At 36.3% G+C, this 19565-nt stretch overlaps 1 protein-coding gene across 7 annotated transcripts in view; it reads right to left on the reverse strand.

Moving 5' to 3' along the window:
- Nucleotides 1-19565, reverse strand: part of TEX10 (testis expressed 10) — a 103834-nt gene that overhangs the window by 57377 nt on the left and 26892 nt on the right. For all 7 annotated transcript variants that reach the window (XR_010407935.1, XR_010407934.1, XR_010407933.1 and 4 more), the window contains 6 exons: nucleotides 17312-17550; nucleotides 16452-16587; nucleotides 14392-14567; nucleotides 12914-13091; nucleotides 7127-7215; nucleotides 5264-5397 (listed from right to left, as the gene is read on the reverse strand). Coding sequence is in view for 4 of the 7 variants with exons in the window: in XM_064580118.1 (XP_064436188.1) it covers nucleotides 5264-5397; nucleotides 7127-7215; nucleotides 12914-13091; nucleotides 14392-14567; nucleotides 16452-16587; nucleotides 17312-17550 (952 nt within the window). In the remaining 3 variants the exon portion in view is untranslated. The remainder of the gene's footprint in view (nucleotides 1-5263; nucleotides 5398-7126; nucleotides 7216-12913; nucleotides 13092-14391; nucleotides 14568-16451; nucleotides 16588-17311; nucleotides 17551-19565) is intronic.

Here is a 19565-nt window from a genome sequence, read left to right on the forward strand (position 1 = left end):
AAAAGATGTTCTTCAGTCGGTGAACACATAAACTGGTACATCAATGCAATCTTTCTTTATTCAGCATTAAAAAGCAGTGAGCTATGAAGCCACAAAAAAACATGGAATAATCTTAAAGAATATTACTAAGTGAAAGTAACAGCCAATATAAAAAGGCTATATCCTATACAGTTCCAAATATAGGACATTCTGGAAAAGGCAAAACTACAGACAGTAAAAAAAAAAAAAGAAAATCAGTGGTTGTCAGGGGTTGGGGAACACGGAGATGAGCAGGCACAGCACACAGGATTTTAGGGCAATAAAGACACTCTGTATGAGATTAATGGATAATATGGCATTATACATTTGTCCAGATCCATAAAATGTGTAACACCAAGAGTGAGCCATAATGTAAACTCTGGACTTTGGGTAATTACATCAATATAGAATCATTAACTGTAACAAATGTACCACTTTGGTGGGGGATGTTGATAATGGAGGAGTCTATGCCTGTGTGGGGGGAGGGATTGTATAGGGGAAATACCTGTTCCTTCACTTCTATTTTTCTGTGAAATTAGAATTGTTCTAAAAAAAATCTTAGTTAAAACAAAAAAAATCTTTGGTTGGATTTAAGAGATTAGATAATGCAGAAAAAATCAGTGAACTTGAAGACACAGCATACTTTTTGAAGAGACAGTGGAAAGGGTGTTTAAAAAAAGTCTCAAAGGCCTACAGGAAAATGTCAAGAATCTAACATACATGTAATTGGAGTCCAAAAAAGGGACCCAAAACATTTTTTTGAAGGAATGACTGACACTTTTCCCAACACAATAAATTATATGCCTAAAAAAAATTCAGCCAGGGTGCCTGGGTGGCTCAGTTGGTGAAGCGGCTGCCTTTGGCTTAGGTCATGATCCCAGGGTCCTGGGATCGAGTCCCACATCGGGCTCCCTGCTCGGCGGGGAGCCTGCTTCTCCCTCTCCCTGCCTCTCTGCCTACTTGTGCTGTCAAATAAATAAAATCTTAAAAAAACAAAAAACAAAAAACATTCAGCCAACATTAAGCTATTAAAAAAAGAAAGAAAGAAAGAAAAAAAAAGGACACCTGGGTTAAGTGTCTGCCTTTGGCTCGGGTCATGATTCCAGGGTCCTGGGATCAAGCCCCGCATCCGGGTCCTTGCTCAGCAGGGATCCTGCTTCTCCCTCTGCCGGCTACTCCCCCTACTTGTGCATGCACGCCCTCTCTCATTCTCTGACAAATAAATAAATCTTAAGTAAATAAATAACACCAAGGCATTAATACAATCAAGCTGCTGAAGAAAGTGATAAAAGGGTTATCCTGAAAACATGTAGAGAAAAAAAAAAGATATTACATACAGAAAAACTAACATAAGAATGACCTTATAAAATATTATTACACATTATATTACGATATGAGTATAGTATAATTTGAAGGTAGGCTGTCTTAAGTTAAAGACCAAACACCTAAAAACATAAAAAAAGAGAAGCACAGCTAATATGCCAAGGTGGAGATAAAATGGAATGCTAAAAATACTCAAACTATGAAAACAATGAATCATGGTATCTTACAACAGGATACCACAGAAATGAGAACAATGAATGACTGCTTACATATTAACATATAACTTTTATTTTTTAAATTTATTTAAATTCAATTAATTAACATATAGTGTATTATTAGTTTCAGAGGTAGAGTTCAGGGATTCATCAGTCCTATGTAACACCCAGTGCTCATTACATCATGTGCCCTCCTTAATAACATACATAACTTAAAGAGTGTACTAAATAAAAAGCGAATTACTGAAAAATATTTCACTTTTTAAAAGTTTAATACAATGTAAATCTAAACCATACAGTTTGGAGTTATGTGCTAATATGGTAAAACAATAAAGAAACAAGAGTATGATAAACAAAATTTAAAACAGTGTTAACTCTGAAGGGAAAGGGGAAATGTACACAGGGTTTTCAAAAATAAAAATGTTCAGGGGCACCTGGGTGGCTCAGTTGGTTAAGTGTCTAACTCTTGATTTCAATTCAGGTCATGATCTCACGGGTCATGGGATCAAGCCCCATGTCAGGCTCCACACTCAGTGGTAAGTCTGCTTGAGGATTCTCTCCCTCTGCCCCTCCCCCGACTCTCTAAAATACAATGTTTAAAAAATAAAAAATAATAAAAGTGTTCTATTTCTTAAACTGGATTTATGTTTTATTACTATTATTCAGAGATTATCCATGTTAAAAAACGTTCTTTCACAGCCATCCAATATTTTTGTAAATGACAACATTAACCTTAAAACCTTTCACTGGCTCTGGAATAGAAGTCTCCATTTGTAAAAGGTATCTCTGTACAGAGATTCCTGTTTCCTTTATGATCCTTCCGTGTTAACTAGAGTTTCCATCATTAACAGGAAGGTCATACAATTCTTCCTTCAGTGCTCAGAAGGAATAATCACAAAGATACTAAATGAAAATGGCAAGGTCCAGATTAGCAGATAAAGTATGTTACTTCTATAAAAGAAAACCAAAATAATATACTCAGTCACTTGTGTAGATAGACGATATCTGAAAGAATATATTTAGAAACTGGGAAGAAAAAAGGGTTGCTGAGAGGGAATGGAAGAAGACTTTTTATTATCTCCATTCTGAATTGTATTCTGTGAATAATACCTACTAAAAAAATGATTTTTTTTTTTTTTTAAATCACTTTGGTCTAGGCAGGTAAAACTACAAAACAAATGAGCAATCTCACTGTCCTAATAACTTGTTCAAGTGAAATAATAAAAAATAAAATTATGCATTAAGGATGTGAAAAACTATGTGTATTTCAAATATTTTTACATGAAAAGGCCAACTTAAATAACAAAATCTATCCAAAAGAAAATTGAAATCTTCGCTTAAGAACTTCAAAAATGAAAATGTGTCTTTTAGATTTTTCCTAATTATGTCTTAACATTTCAAAGACAGCAACCTGGAAGTTTAAATACACGTCCTTGCCAAATGTTACTTCAGAAATACAGCTGATAACATTTTTATGACAGTTATATCTTGGTTTTACACAGACAATGTGCTTATGAAAAATTTAAATTATCAGATAAAGGTTATATGACTTGTCCAAGTTGCAAAACTAGACAATGGCAAACCTATGCCTGGAATAGGGAGCCCACTAATCCCCATACAGTGCTTTCTCAAATACATCATAATGGTTTAAATACATTAGATACAGTCTGTCCTTTAAAACTACTCTTACTGGGGCCCTGCGTGGCTCAGTCAGTTAAGAGTCTGCCTTCAGCACCGGTCATGATCCCAGGGTCCTGGGATCGAGCCCCCATCGGGCTCCCTGATCAGCAGGGCATCTGCTTCTCCCTCTCATGTTGCCCCTCCCCCTGCTCATGCTTGCACTCTCTCTCTCAAATAAAAATAAAATCTTTAAAAATATATTTTTAAAATTTAAAAAAACACAAAAACAAACTCTTACTATTGTTGCAAACACAACCCCACCAATCCAGTATTCAAGGCCTTAACCTTACGAGGCCTGTTTTAGCTCTCTTCATTTACTATGGAGTAGATAAAATTTCAGATGCTAAACCAATTCATTATTTCTTTTCACTTTTTAAAATCCAGTATTTTTAAGAACCTACACATAAACACACTACCAGGCACTGTGGCAATGAAGATAAATATAACTGACATACTTAAGTATTGTGATCAGATTCAAACAAAGCCAGATGAGAAGTGCATTAAATATCTACAGAAGGTACAGTCCTAACAGGAAAAACATTAAGGATATTCAGAACAGAATGAAAGAAGTAAATAACAGATCAGTTGAATAAACTCAATTGGTATATCAACAAACAGAAGTCGGCTGTAACTTGAATGTGGAGACTAACCTATTGAGAAGAGTGACAAAGAGGTTTAAAAAAAAACCTTTTGGACTACCAATTATAAACTATAAAAAAAGATTATAGTCAGTGTCCTCACCAGAGGCCTTCTGAATCATTAAAAGAAAATTAGCCTGGGGCGCCTGGGTGGCTGAGTTGGTTAGGCAACTGCCTTCGGCTCAAGTCATGATCCTGGAGTTCTGGGATCGGGTCCCGCATTGGGCTCCCTGCTTGGCAAGGAGCCTGCTTCTCCCTCCGACCCTCCCCCCTCTCATGTACTCACTCTCTCAAATAATCTTAAAAAAAAAAAAAAAGAAAGAAAGAAAATTGGCCAGCAGAGAACATAACATCAGAATTTGCAAAAAATGCTCGAAACCAAAATTACTTGAGATGACTTAAGTGCATTCTTACTGGGTAAGCATTTTTCATGCAGGAAAGGAAACTGAAGAAATAAATAATAGAAATTAATTATTATAGAAATGTCTTAGAAAATCAAATCCTTAGTATTAATGTTTATGATGTTTTTGCATATTTAGTTTACATATTTGTAACATGTATGACAATTTGGCCTATTAGGGTAAAAGTTCAGCCTAATAATTCCAATTTAAAACATGTAATTTAGAATTTAGACTTGTGATTTTAATCTGATTTTTACTATAAGCAACACCAAAACTTAAGTTATAAAGATTTATATTTATAAAGTTTAATTTATTATATATTTAATATTTAACATTTGTGAAGGTCTGTCAGATAATTGAACTACTTGACAATTAGTGAATATACTTAAAAGCTATTTAAATGATTTAAAATTTTAACTAAGTTTGTAAAAGGAATAAAATATAACAAAGGTCCCATTTTTAAAGATAGCTTAAATTCATTATATTTATCTTAAAAATAAGATTTGTAGGTTGAACTTTAAAACTTAACGAAAGTAAGGGATTTATATTAATTTTAACAAACTATGTACTAATTCTCAAAACCAAAGGAACTACAGAATCTTTTGTTTTTTAAAAAACACCACCTCCAAGGATACCAAATCCAAGTAGTCTTACTCATCCTTCAATACCTGAATCAAATTCTCCCTTTTCCATAGAAGCATCTATCCTATTCTATTCTATACTAGATAAAAATAAATTTGTCTCTACCATTCAAATTGCTAATTTATTCTAGTCTAGTAGTGCAACCTATAATGAAAAACACTCCTCTTTTAGAAACTGAGATCTCCTATCCAAGATCATAAGCACTCTCAGAACATGGATCCTCTCTTACACTACTCTTAATCTCTAAGAGTACCTCCTATAAGGCAATCCTAATATATAGTAACGATTGGTGGTTGATTAACAGAATTTTAATAATCATGAGTTTCTTTTCAAATGCACTATTTACCTCTGTTACATCCCAATGATGTAAAAACTGATCCAAGTCTGTAAGGTAAAGCAGCACAGGGGAAAGCTGTGCCTGGATGACATGAGGAACTCCTCGAAGGTTTTGGAGCCAAGTCAACTCCTCTTTTGAAAACCCTAATTTGGAAATAAAGAAAGACAATAAAAAATAAATAAATCACAAAGCAAATGACATTCTTCATATTTTTTAAAAACAGACGTTAACATGTACCTTCAAGTTAAATTCTTCTTCATGCTACTTTGTTTTCTTTGAATTTCTTCATTTCATATATTTTTAAAAAATGAATTGCTAGCAATGAAGGCAGTAAAATTCATATAATTATGTACACAAAGAATGTGATCTGGCCCAATATATGATACAGCAAGAAACAGGTTTTACCCCTTATATTAGGAACTTTACCACGTTTACTTTAAAAAAACGTGAAAGGCATACACTTTCCCCATACTGGTAGGTTTAAAATAGCAAATCAACAAGTAAAATGATGTATGATTTCATACATATACTATCTCTATATTTTGATATAATAGCCCTTCAAGTGTTTTAAAACCACTCTATCCCTCCTAAACCTTTCTGGATTTTTTAAATAATACATGTGTAATTCCTTTAACCATACCTTATACAAAAATTTGATTCTCTTACCACCCCTATTACATTTGGTCTAACCCTCATCCATAACCTGACAGTGTCTCCTGAAAAGACAGTGCTCAGAATGATCAGAATACCGGCGATGTGGTCTGCTTTGATGTTCAGATCACTGTATTTCCAGGACACAGCTGAAAGAGTCCTCATGTAGTTTGATGGCCACATCACACTACTGACTCCTAATGAGCTTTCCAAAACCACTAAACCTTCTGACTGTACTACTATTAAAACATAAAGTCTGTGCCTCCCATCTCAAATGTGCACATCCAAAACTATCAAATAAACTCATTTATCTTGTATGCAGCCGTTATCTTGCTGTATTTAGCTCATTATCAGCACTTGTCAAGTTCTTTTTGGAGTCTGACTTAACCTATCCATTAAGTTTCCTAACTTCAGGTCTTCAGAAAATTTCAAATAATCTCATCTTCATCATTTAAATATAAAACAGAAATGCTGAAATAGTACAATCATTTAAAACAATAGTAATACTTATACATATAGCTTACAACATTTATAGATTCATCTTACTAATTTTGCTTTGAGAGCTAATGGAATGTAGAAAATGGCTAATCAAAACCTGATGTACATTTCTATCAGGTGGAACATTTTAAACATGTTTAAGATGGATATTTGTTCACCAATTTTTTCAAAGTATGCAACGGGGTTTGCATCTGGCTATCTGAAAAAGAGTCAAGTAGGGGCTCCTGGGTGGTTCAGTCCGTTAAGTGTCTGCCTTTGGCTCAGGTCATGATCCCAGGGTCCTGCTCAGCAGGGAGCCTTCTTCTCCCTCTGCCCCTCCCCTCACTCGTGCTGGCGCTCTCTCTCGCTCTCACTTTCAAATAAAATCTTAAAATTTTTTTGAAAAAGAGTTAAGTATAACCAATTCACTGTAAACCACGATAATAAAGTTGAGAAATAAGACCAAGAAAGAAAAATATAATCATGTGATATTCAAATAATCCCCAGAGTATGTGTACTCTAGAGAGTTTTAAACATAAATCATGTATATCCCTGCCTCAAGAACCTGACAACAGAGAGTACAAACATTCCTTCAAAGATTTTCAATTAGTCAATAAAAATCATTTCAAGATAGATTATTTATCATCTTCAAAACTTAGACCCAAACAGCTAAGACAACATATCTTAGGAGAATTTTCATGCTAGGTTTTGCCTTTCCTTAATTTGGCAGGTGAATGTCTTTACCTGTAAGTGTTGAAAATAAGAAGCTGAAATAGTCCACGTCACTCATCAACCAGTCTTTAACTGAATACTTCCATCCAGAAAATGATGATCTATAATAAACAATGAGAGAATTATTACCAGAAGTGAATGAGTTGAAGACTCTTTAGAAAAATAGCACATTATATAACAATTTTTCTTTACTGAAAACAATCTGCATCAATAACTTAAAAACCCAGAGTATATATTCACTTTATATGTAAAGGCTCAAGTACCATAATATGGAAAATTTAACTTCTAACATATTTTATATTTATGTAAAGTTTTCATGAAAAAGCATAATTGGTCCATATATATGGTGTAATTTAGAAAATTTCCACACCACTTGAAAATCAGACTCTAAGGAGCCAAAATGAAGTCTTGCTTTTTAGTAGTAGGTATGGCTGCTACTTGATTTTTATAGTTTTACCTTGCTTACATTTTAAATGAGCTAAGTTTAAACAAGCTCCAGCTTCCTACCTAACTAAACAAAAACTATCTTGATTAGGTAAAGAATATTCCTTGTAAAGCCACTCTAAGATAATTGTGTGTTCCTATACTTTGCAAAAGTGTAACTGGGCCTACTTCGTAATAGTGCAGCTCAAGTACTGGTAGGGTACTTAGGGAATAGCTAAATGTAAAGCAGCTTCTCATTAAATGAGGATTATCTGGTTCCTGCTCTGGGATCAGTTTCCAGTGATTCCTTTAAAAACTCTCAAGTTAAGGCTAAAGAAAAAGCAAATTTCAGCCTTAGATATGGAAAGAAAAAGGGGTGGGAGGATGCTGAGAACAATCAGATCCAACAAGCTACAAATTTTATCACAGCTATCCAAATAAAATATCTGACAAAATTAGGAGTTTCTAATTCAACTAAAAGCACTTAATTATTTTTACTGTTAAAATAGTTGTGTTTATATTTATTAATATTCTTTAAATTTGGGGAGTTTAAATAATGGAAATACCTTTCTGAGTATTATTCCCACAGTAAGGAAAGGACTGTAGAGGGAATATCAAAAGGTAAGAGTTTACAAGAAAATCAGAAATGCACAATGGAAAGGAGTACAAAATGGTAGTTAGAAAGCAAATAGGCTTTTGAACCCAGGGGAAGAGGGGGGTCAACTGTGCCATCCAGTGGCTAAAAGAGGTAGCAAATCCATTTAAGAGTCCACTTTGAACAAAATGATAAGCAACGTAGCATAATGTCCTTAAAATTATAACCATATGTACTTTCCAAGCCAGAATACTTCTGAGAGTAAGATGCGGCAAAAGAAGTAAAGTGAATCTGTTCCTGGCAGAGCAGGTCATATATTCGCCACTTAAAACCCAAGCCAAATTTCTTAGTCCCCCAATTTCTCCCTTGTCAAAGATTTTTATCTAACAACGCAGATTACCTCTCAACATTTATGTCTTATGTGTCCCAATCTAGCTGTAAATAAACTAGGGGCAGAAAGGGTAGGGAATGAGCAAAAGCAAATGGAAAAAATACAAGCAGAATGCTATGGGGTGAAAAGTCAAACTCTAAAAAACTGTAAGTGAGCAATAAAAAAGGAAGGGGCAACAACTCTATACCTTCCAAAAGATAAAATGTATACAAACAGTTTTCACTGGATGGGTTTTTCACACATGAAACAAACTATATTCTTTGGGGTGAACTCACTCTGATAAAGACAAACGGCGTCAGAACGACAAAACCTAAATTGAACCTATCTCACAATCCAATTAATGTAATAAAAAAAATCAGAATTAAAGGACTATTTCAGGAAAATTAATCTGGCAATACTGCACAAGATAGATGGGATATTATAATAGTACAGGTAGACGATTATAAAAAACAGTGACTTTACAGTCATGGTCAAGGAGAAAAAGGGCTATTTTGAAGTAAAAAAAACAGATATGAAATAACCCAGCATTATGTCTGAAGGAAATAAACATTGTTAAATTCTGAATCTAGGAATTGATACAATGATAATGTCACTGGTCCAAGAAAAGTTGAGAAGTCCTAATTTTGTATTATTTTTTAAAAGAGAGATTAGTTTGGGGGTGCCTGGGTGGCTCAGTCGGTTAAGCGGCTGCCTTCGGCTTGGGTCATGATCCCAGGGTTCTCGGATAGAGCCCCACATCGGGCTCCCTGCTCAGTGGGGAGCCTTCTCCCCTGCCTGCCATTCTCCCTGACTATGCGCACACTCTCGCTCTCCCTCACTCTCTCTGTGTCAAATAAAATCTTTTAAAAAAAACTGGTTTGAATGAGAACAATACATCTACAGAAAGAGAAGTCTACCTAAATAGACTCTGCTAAAAGGCAAAATTTAACTTGGCCGACTTTTAACTACAATGACAATCTGCTGTTAAGGATTATGAAGCCTGGGGCGCCTGGGTGGCTCAGTTGTTAAGTGTCTGCCTTCGGCTCAGGTCTTGATCCCAGTGTCCTGGGATCGAGCCTCACATCAGGCTCCCTGCTCGACGGGAAGCCTGCTTCTTCCTCTCCCACTCCCCCTGCTTGTGTTCCTGCTCTATCTGTCAAATAAATAAAATCTTAAAAAAAAAAAAAGATTATGAACCCCTACTATTATATGTAAATTCATTTTCTTAACAGTTACTACAAATCTCCATAAGAAATAAGTAAAAATTTGAAAACATTCTTGACAAAAATTATTAAGCAAAGTGAATAACTAATGTTGATAAAGCCATTAAATATAGCTTTCAAGGAGAATCAGTTTCAAGAAGTGTTCAAAAGGTTAATTTAAATCAATTTTAAAACAGATCCTTCATGAGTTATATCAAAGGAACAGAGTGCCCTCTACTGGAAGTTAATAAACACAAAACCACTTCAGGAGCAGAAAAAGAGCATCTAATTTTTTTAAAGGCCTAACATTGAATAAATGCTTACTAGACAAGGAGCAGGATTTTTGTTCCCCTAAGAAAGGAAAACATGGGAAACTAATAAATGCTTAAAATACTTAGAAATAAGACCAAGTCGTTCTCTAATGCACATGCACACAGAAATGTAACACTGAATTTTCACATATAAACATGTTGCAGATAGCGCTCTTTTGCTAAAAGAAAAGGTTATCATCAGTTATGAATCGCACTTCAGGTGATAGATTCCAACATATGTCCTATACTGGTAAAAAGAGACTGTCAAAGAAGCTAAAGAAAGTCTACTAATAAAGTGAGCTACTCCTACTTAACTGGGCTAGATTTGTATGTATAAGAAACCACAAGGAAGTCAGTCTTTAAATTCTTTAGGTACAGCCTAGATTTCAATTTCTGCCTAAAACCATATTAGACCCTGTCCATGAGCCACAATCAGTAATAAACACTACTGAATACTAAAAATATTATGCCTGGGGTGCCTGGGTGGCTCCACTGGTTAAGTGTCTGCCTTTGGCTCAGGTCGTGATCTCAGGGTCCTGGGATCCAGCCCCTCACTGGGCTCCCTGCTTGCCCTGAGCCTGCTTCACCCTCTCCTTCTGCCCCTCCCCCTACTTGTGCTCTCTCTTGCTCTCTCTTTCTCATGAATAAATAAAATCTTTAGGAATGCCTGGGTGGCTCAGTCGATTAAGTGATTAAGCATCTGCCTTTGGCTCAGGTCATGATCCCAGGGTCCTAGAACAGAGTCCCACATCGGGCTCCTTGCTCAGTGGGGAGCCTGCTTCTCCCTCTGCCTGCGCACCCCCTGCTTTGTGCGCGCTCTCTCTCTCTGACAAATAAGTAAAAAATCTTAAAAAAAAAAAAATCTTTTAAAAATAAATAAGTAAAAATAAAAATATTATTCCTAAAATACAAACACAAGGTGTTTAAGGATACTTTGAACACTTGCAATATGAAACACTATTAATTGGTTATAAAACATTTAAGAGTAAGGGTGCCTGGGTGGCTCAGTCGGTTAAGCATCTGCCTTCAGCTCAGGTCATGATCCCAGGGTCCTGGGATCAAGTCTCTCATCAGGCTCCCTGCTCAGTGGGGTGTCTGCTTCTCCCTCTCCCTCTCCCCGCTGCTCGTGCGTGCGCATGCTCTCTCTGAAATAAACAGTAAATGTCTAGTAATCTAAAAAAAAGAAATTTAAAAGTAAAATGATACAGCCACTGTGGAATACAGTATAGCAATTCCTCGAAAAATTAGAGAATTACCATGTGATCCAGCAATTCCACTTCTGGGTCTATAGCCAAAAGAATTAAAAGCAAGGACTCAAACAGGTATTTGTACACCAATGTTCAAAGCAGCATTATTCTCAATAGCTAAAAGACGGAAACAACCAAGTGCCCATCAACAGATAAAATGTAGTATATACATATAATGGAACATTAAGTCAGCTTTTTTTTTTTTTTTTTTTAAGATTTTATTTAGTTATTTGACAGAGAGAGATAGCCAGAGCAGGAACACAAGCAGGGGGTGTGGGGGAGGGAGAAGCAAGCTTCCCACCGAGCAGGGAGCCCTATGCGGGGCTTGATCCCAGGACCCTGGGATCATGACCTGAGTCGAAGGCAGATGCCTAACGACTGAACCACCCAGGCACCCTAAGCTTTCTTTAAAAGGAAATTTTGATATATGATACAACATGAATGAACCTTAAAGAGTTATGCTGAGTGAAATAAGCAAGACACAAAAGGACAAATATTGTATGATTCCACTTATATGAGGTACCTAGAATAATCAAAAGCATGAAGACAGAATAGTGGTTACTAAGGGCGCCTGGGTGGCTCAGATGGTTAAGCATCTGCCTTCAGCTCAGGTCATGATTCCAGGGTCCTGTGATCGAGCCCCACGTCGGGCTCCTGGCTCGGCGGGGAGCCTGCTTCTCCCTCTCCCTCTGTCTCCCCCCCTGCTCATGCTCTCTCTCTGTATCTGTGTCTCAAATGAATAAATTTAAAAAAAAAATCTTCAAAAAAAAAAAAAGAATAGTTGTTACTAAAGGGCTGGGGGCAGGGGGAATGAGGAGTTATTGTTTAATGCATGCAGAGTTTCAGTTTGGAATGATGCAGAAGTTCTGGAGATGAGGGCGGCTGGGTGGCTCAGTCGGTTGAGGGTCTGCCTTCAGCTCAGGTCGTGATCCCAGGGTCCTGGGATTGAGCCCCACATCGGGCTCCCTGCTCAGTGGGGAGCCTGCTTCTCCCTCTCCCTCTGCTGCTCCCCCTGCTTGTGCTTTCTCTCACTCTCTCTCCCATTCTCTATCAAATAAATAAATAAAATCTTAAAAAAAAAAAATTCGGAGATGGACAATGGTACTAGTTGCACAACAGTGTGAAAATACTTGATGTCACTGTACAGTTTTAATTGTATACTTAAAACTGGTCAAAATGGTTAAGTTTTATATTATGTATATTCAACCACACACACACACACAAAAGAGATTTCAAATGACTCCTTGTCTGAGTCCACAAACATATGTATTTCACCAGCTACATTAAATTTGTAGGTCCCTGAAAAGAAGGTGTGTATCACAATTCCATAAAAGAGAAGGATTTAAGAACAGTACTCTCTCACGTGCCACTGAACCCTTACTTCATGCTTTTGATAATTTCAAATGTGTAAAAATCTATACAATTATAGACAATTTCTATCTATACAAATCACTAAAAAACTTAACAGTCTTACTTTAGTGAGCTTACTCTATCTAGCAATAATATCAACAGCTTTAACTATTGCATTAAGAGCAAATGAAGTTAGTAGCAGTATGTAACCTTAGAAGTGTTCTGTAGTTTACATATCGCCAGTAAAAGGCATGGGGAAAAAGACTATATACTTCAAATACAGCTCACTTGAGAATGCTACCTCATGTGCAGTATCCCAATAAGCATGGCAGCCAAACTTGAACTGAGTCTTCCCATAATACAGCAACGACTTAACCGAGAAAGTAAATCAGCAGGCAGACTGGGTAGAAAATATACAAGCTGGACCAAACGCTGCTGAGACTCTGCTGGGAGAACCACCACAGTGCCTTCTTGTGGATCTAGTGGGGTAGGTACACATATTAAGTTCATAAAAGATGAATTTATAAAGATATAAAAGATACACAGAGGTTAAATCAATAAAGATTACTTTTTACTGTGTTAAACTGAATTCCAATGTATCAACTACATAAAAAAAGTTTTATCATAAAGTGTATGTTTAACTTAAACTATTTTCTAAAGTAAAACAATGAATATAATCATTATTTTAAGATATATTTAACACTGTAATGATTCCATAATATCCAAGTGTCAGTTTGAAATACAAACTTTGATAAGGGTAAAGGGATTGAACACAAAGTAAAACAGTAAAAAACAAGCACTTTTGCTAAACAGGGACAGTTACAATAATCAACCTAATTTAAAGCAAAAGATAATACATACAAGCAATATTGAAAAAAAAGACTTAAAAATATAACCCCAAAAAGGTGGAAGCAAACCAAATGTCCCTCACTTAATGAATGGATAAATATAAGTGAAAGATCCATATAATGGAATACTAGTACTCAGCAGTAAAAAAATAAATAAATAAAGTTCAGATACATGCACACTATAGCATGCATGAATGCTGAAAACAGTACATTAAATAAAAGTAGCTAGATTCAAAAGGCCCCATATTATAATATTCCATTTATAACAAATGTTCAAAATAGGCAAATCCATAGAGACAGAAAAGTAAATTTGTGTGCCAGGAGCTGGGAAGGACTGCTAATGGGTATAGTTTCTTTTGGGGGTGATAAAAATATTCTGGAATCAGACAGATTGCACAACTTTGGGAATATGTTAAAAACACTGAAATGTACATTGTAAAATGGCAAATTTTATGATATGCGAACTACATCTCAATAATAGATTATATATACGTATATATCCTGGTATGCTCTTATTGGTATTTTTGATTAAAATGTGAAATAGTTCCAGAGATGAATAAAAAATATATAAATACATGGAAGTCATACAAGATATCCATTATGATTAAGTAATTGTGCTGCCAAAGCTTCAAAGGAATTTTTTAAAAATTCCTGATCAGTTCTGATTTGTGAACAGCAGGAGGCTGAAAAGACAATTTTAGAATCCAAGAAGCATCTACAACCACTAAACCTTCTAAAACTATCCTAATAAAAAATACTTACTATTGAAAATGAATTTACTGTTTGAAATTTCATTTTGTTTTGGCAATTTAACCATGGTATAGCCAATTTATAATAATTTAAAGGAAAGGCAAACCTAAAGCGTTCTCCTTAGAAACTTCCTTCCTGAATCAGGGTAGATCAATGGCTACCTACACAGTTAAACTCTTACCATAGATTCGTAGAGCAGAAGCTTGTAAACTTTTTAGTAATTCTCTATTTGCTCGTGCTGCTGCAGTATGGATGATATCAATAAGCTGTGTTGAGAGCTCAGGATTTCGGGAACCAAGGTGAGCAAGTTGCAATGGTAAACCAGCCAGCCAACGGGATAACACCTTACTACGATACCTAAGAAACACCAAATAAGAAAAAAGTAAAGTATAATTTCCAAAGACAAGGGAAGTTTAAACAAAAAAAATTTTTTTAACCTGAATATACCACAGAGTAACAACTCATCTACCAAGAACACATGTACTCATTTAAACATTTGAGAGCTTCTAAGAATGGCAGCATCGTTTATTTAGCTATAGCATTTTCCAGGGTTTTACCCACTAAATTAAAAAGACCATGTAATTTGGGGCACTATCTAAATTGTATGTTTATCTTAAAAAACACAGACACTACTACTCTTTGTACTATTTGTTAGCTATTATACTATATTAACTCATTGATGCATTCAATAAACGGTGCTCCCAGACTAAATGGCTTTGAACCTGTGTTATTTTTAGTTCTTCAGTACACAGCTGACCCTTGAACAACATGGGTTTGAACTGCGTGGCTCCACTTACAAGCAGGTTTTTTTTTTTAATAAATATATTGGAAAATTTTTTGGAGAACAATTTGAAAACCTCACAAAGTGCATAGCCTAGAAATACTGAAAATATTATATTCTTCTTAGAAGTTAGGGTGTAACTTTAAGAATATATGTAACATAGGGGCGCCTGGGTGGCTCAGTCGTTAAGCGTCTGCCTTCAGCTCAGGTCATGATTCCAGGTCCTGGGATCGAGCCCCGCATCAGGCTCCCTGCTCGGCGGGAAGCCTGCTTCTCCCTCTCCCACTCCCCCTGCTTGTGTTCCCTCTCTCGCTGTGTCTCTCTCTGTCAAATAAATAAATAAAATCTAAAAAAAAAAAATAATAATAATATATATATATATATATATGTAACATAAATACACCTAAGAAGTCAGATGTAATTGTAAGACTATAATATATGTAACATAAAATATGTGTATAACAACTGTTATTATCGGTAAGGCTTCTAGTCAACAGTAGGCTATTAGTAAAGTTTTGGGGGAGTCAAAAGTTACACACAGATTTTTGACTGTGCGCCAGGGGGTGGGGGAAGTGGGGGTATGTGTCAGTGTCCCTAACCCCCACATTGTTCAAGGGTCAACTGCACTTGTACCTGGTAAAGCTCCAATGTCTCTTTACTCAGGTAACAGCAATCATTTTTGCTGCACCTCAAGAGCTTAATGATTTAAGCATGACCTTTTTGTCACACAGACCTGAACTTAAGTCCCAGCTCTGTTTCCCATTAGTTATAGGACACTCACCAACTTATTTAACCTAAGCTTCAGCTTCCTCCTATAAAACGAAAGTAACAGTACCTACACCTCATAGTAGGAGTATGAGATTTAGATAAATTATGAAAAGCACCTGGTCTGTACTAAAGACTCAAATGTTTCAACTACCTATGTATGCTGAGGTATCCCCAACCCTTATCTTCTGCCTAAAGATATCTTCCTATCTGAAATATACCTCAAACTCACATCAAAAAATTAATTCCTTAATTCTACTCTTTGTGTTGTCCATCTCCCTTGATAGCACCAAACTAAGCCAGAAACATTCTCATCTTCTATCGTCCTCATTCTTATACCATATAACCCAATGTAATTAAGGGCTAGTGGTTCAACCTCCATAATTTTTATGGAAAGCAAAAGAAAGGCTGAGGCTGCTACAGGTTATTCCAACTGTCCTTAAGATATAAACGGAGGACAAGGGGAAATACAAGCTCAAAGAGGCTTTTATCTGCTTGGTTATATACAAAAAGTTTACTGGCACCATTATATATGCTTCTTTATACAATTTTATATCTTTTCTTACATGCAACCAAACGAGATGAAAAGTGAACTCCTCCAAAGATTTTATCACTCTTTTGTCCTATTTAAATAGACTAAAAAAAAAAAAAAAAACCCCACAAGAAAAAGAAAGGCAAAATAAATGAAACTTTACCTGACTCTGTAAGATCTCAGTTCTTCTTTTTGATAGATTTTACTGAAAAACTTCAGTAACAAAGTCCGAACTGGAAGGAGAAGGCCTCTCTGCTGATACAATGTATAAACTGCCTTGATGAGAGACTCTGTAGCCTCTAAAAACAAAAACAACTTCATATGAAGCAAAAATATTTCTTCACCAGCTCTAATTCCTCTAAAAGCACAGAAGCACTTTACTTTGTTCCTATGACAAAGCAGATCTTAGTCACAAACTGGTAACTACCCCTGAAGTCCTGTAGCAATGACCTACTATAAAAGTCAAACCAACCAGAGATTACAGTATAAATTTTCCTAAGGGACAACAAAACCTATGTAGTGATGACAACCAGGATATTAGAAAGATGAATAAGATGGGAATCAAACAGGAAAGCTTTGTTTTTGAATGAAAAGAATTAGTAAGTCACACTAAAAAAGAACTTAGTGTGACATAACTTCAGGCTAGAACAAAGGTAGAGGATTCTATACAGATAAAAGGGAAAAGTGCTCAATTTCTAATCAAACTAGACCAGAGAAGGGTATTTCTTAGGCTCAATGGCATTTCCTCTCAGTAATACCTGTCTTAATTTACTCAAGTCTGTAATCTACTCGAAATGTTACCATATTGCTTCAGAGTGCACCTACTCACTGATAAAGAGATTCTCTGAGCCATAAAAAACTTCGATGTTCAAGTAGATAGTCCTTTATACTTATACAAGCTACCTTTTATGGCTTGAATGTAATTAACCTGACTCATGGAATGTCTGAAAGTGATTAATTCAAAGCTAGACCCTAATAGCATGCATAAGAGCTCCTCTCTTAAGACAAAGCAGTAACACCTACCTCTGTTGGGTTGTATCTGCATTAATCTCCATGATACCCCAAGCAATCTGTTCAGCTGCTTACTATTTAGCCTAAAGCCATCTTCAAGGGTCTCTGTCACAAATTTCCTTATCATTTCTATCCAATTGGAATCCTTCTGCAAAGTTGAGGCATTTGCCAGGGAGACCATGATATCAGACAGTGTTAAATTCAGTAATAGATGATCTACATTATTGGAGAGAATCGTGCAATGCTTGATGCTAAAAATAAACAAAGACACACACATCTATAAAGTGTTATATCTACCATGCCTGCTTCACTTAGAATACTTAAAATAATCTATCAATGGGTCAAAATATTTCCTTCTAAAATAAACTGCCAAGACGACAGGTACAGAGGCAAGGTTTAGGCCATCGTTTTATAAATAAACCATTCCTTTAGGTTGTTAAGAAGACATGAATTTGTATACTGCTCAGTTCATTACCCAAATTCCTCTTCACACAAAAAGTAAAGGCCCTTATAACAATGCTTGGTAATCCTAAACGTAATCTGGAGATAAGACTTGAGAACCTCAACATGCTTAAAGATTTTTTTAAAACAGATACTTATATTTGGATGTAGGTCACAGGAGATCCTGACTCTGCTTCTAACTCACCACATAATCACTAATTTCTCCTAGCCACAATTTCCATGTGTGACATAAGGAGACTGGTCCAGATAAGCACTGTTCTGAAACAACTTACACGATACACGTATTAAAATCGTTTTTTTCTAGCCAAATAAAACAAATTTCTTTCAAAGCTTCAAAGAAATTTCAAAAAAGAAATCTCAAAAAAAAAAAAAATCTCCAATACTTTCAATAAAAACAGAAATTGCAACTTAGAATATAAATACCTATTTCAGACTATGGCATATTCAACAGCAAAGACTATTTATTTCAGGTTTCAAAAAATGGAAAGTTAGGGGTGCCTGGGTGGCTCAGTCGTTAAGCGTCTGCCTTCGGCTCAGGTCATGATCCCAGGGTCCTGGGATCGAGCCCCGCATCGGGCTCCCTGCTCTGCGGGAAGCCTGCTTCTCCCTCTCCCACTCCCCCTGCTTGTGTTCCCTCTCTCGCTGTCTCTCTCTGTCAAATAAATAAAATCTTTAAAAAAAAAATGTAAAGTTAATTAAAAAATCTGACCAATTTTAAAGGAAAAAGTTAATCTATATCAAGCATGAGCAAGGACACAGTAACGAAGAACCAAGAATGCATGGGAAGGGAAATAAAAGAAATCTGGTGCTATCAGAGCATCAAATGTAGGGTTAGGAATGACAGATGAGCCTGGAAAGGTAAAATGGAACCAGATTACAGAGTCCAGGAGGCTAAGGGCACTAAAATTAATTCTGCAACCACATGAGTAACATGGTTGAAAACTTATTTCAGATGGGTGATTTGTGGAGACAGAAAAGGAAAAATCAGAGTTACAAGACTATAAACAAAGAAGCAGGGGCGCTTGGGTGGCTCAGCTGGTTAAGTGTCTGCCTTCTGTTCAGGTCATGATCTCCCAGTCCTGGGACTGAGCCCCACGTTGGGTTCCCTACTCAGCGGAGTATGCTTCTCCCTCTCCCTCTGCCTCTCCCCTCACTAGTGCTCTCTCTCTCAAATGAATAAAATCTTTTTTTTTTTTTTAAGATTTTTAAAATTTATTTGCGAGAGAGAGAATGAGAGACAGAGAGCATGAGAGGGAGGAGGGTCAGAGGGAGAAGCAGACTCCCTGCTGAGCAGGGAGCCCGATGTGGGACTCGATCCCGGGACTCCAGGATCATGACCTGAGCCGAAGGCAGTCACTTAACCAACTGAGCCACCCAGGCGCCCTCAAATGAATAAAATCTTAAAACAAACAAACAAACAAACAAACAAACAAAAACAAAAGCAGTTATTTGGCTGTTGTAGCAATCTAGGCAAGACATGACGATCTCAAGAACCAAGGTCACTGTTGTATGGACTGGGAGAAGGCGGGACCATTTACGAAGAATAAAAATTAGCTGGATTTGGGGTGCCTGGGTGGCTCAGTTGGTTAAGCGACTGCCTTCAACTCAGATCATGATCCTGGAGTCCCGGGATCGAGTCCCACATCAGGCTCCCTGGCTCAGTGGGGAGTCAGCTTCTCCCTCTGACCCTACCCCTCTCATGTGCTTGCTCGCTCTCTCATTCTCTCTCAAATAAATAAACAAAATCTTTAAAAAAATTAGCCGGATTTGAAGTTTGTTGAAGTGTATACATGTATATGAGTTT

Source organism: Mirounga angustirostris, unplaced genomic scaffold (genome assembly GCF_029215605.1).
Source record: "Mirounga angustirostris isolate CCGP_5_RB_7025 unplaced genomic scaffold, mMirAng1.0.hap1 SCAF_15, whole genome shotgun sequence".
Taxonomy (NCBI): Eukaryota; Metazoa; Chordata; class Mammalia; order Carnivora; family Phocidae; genus Mirounga; species Mirounga angustirostris.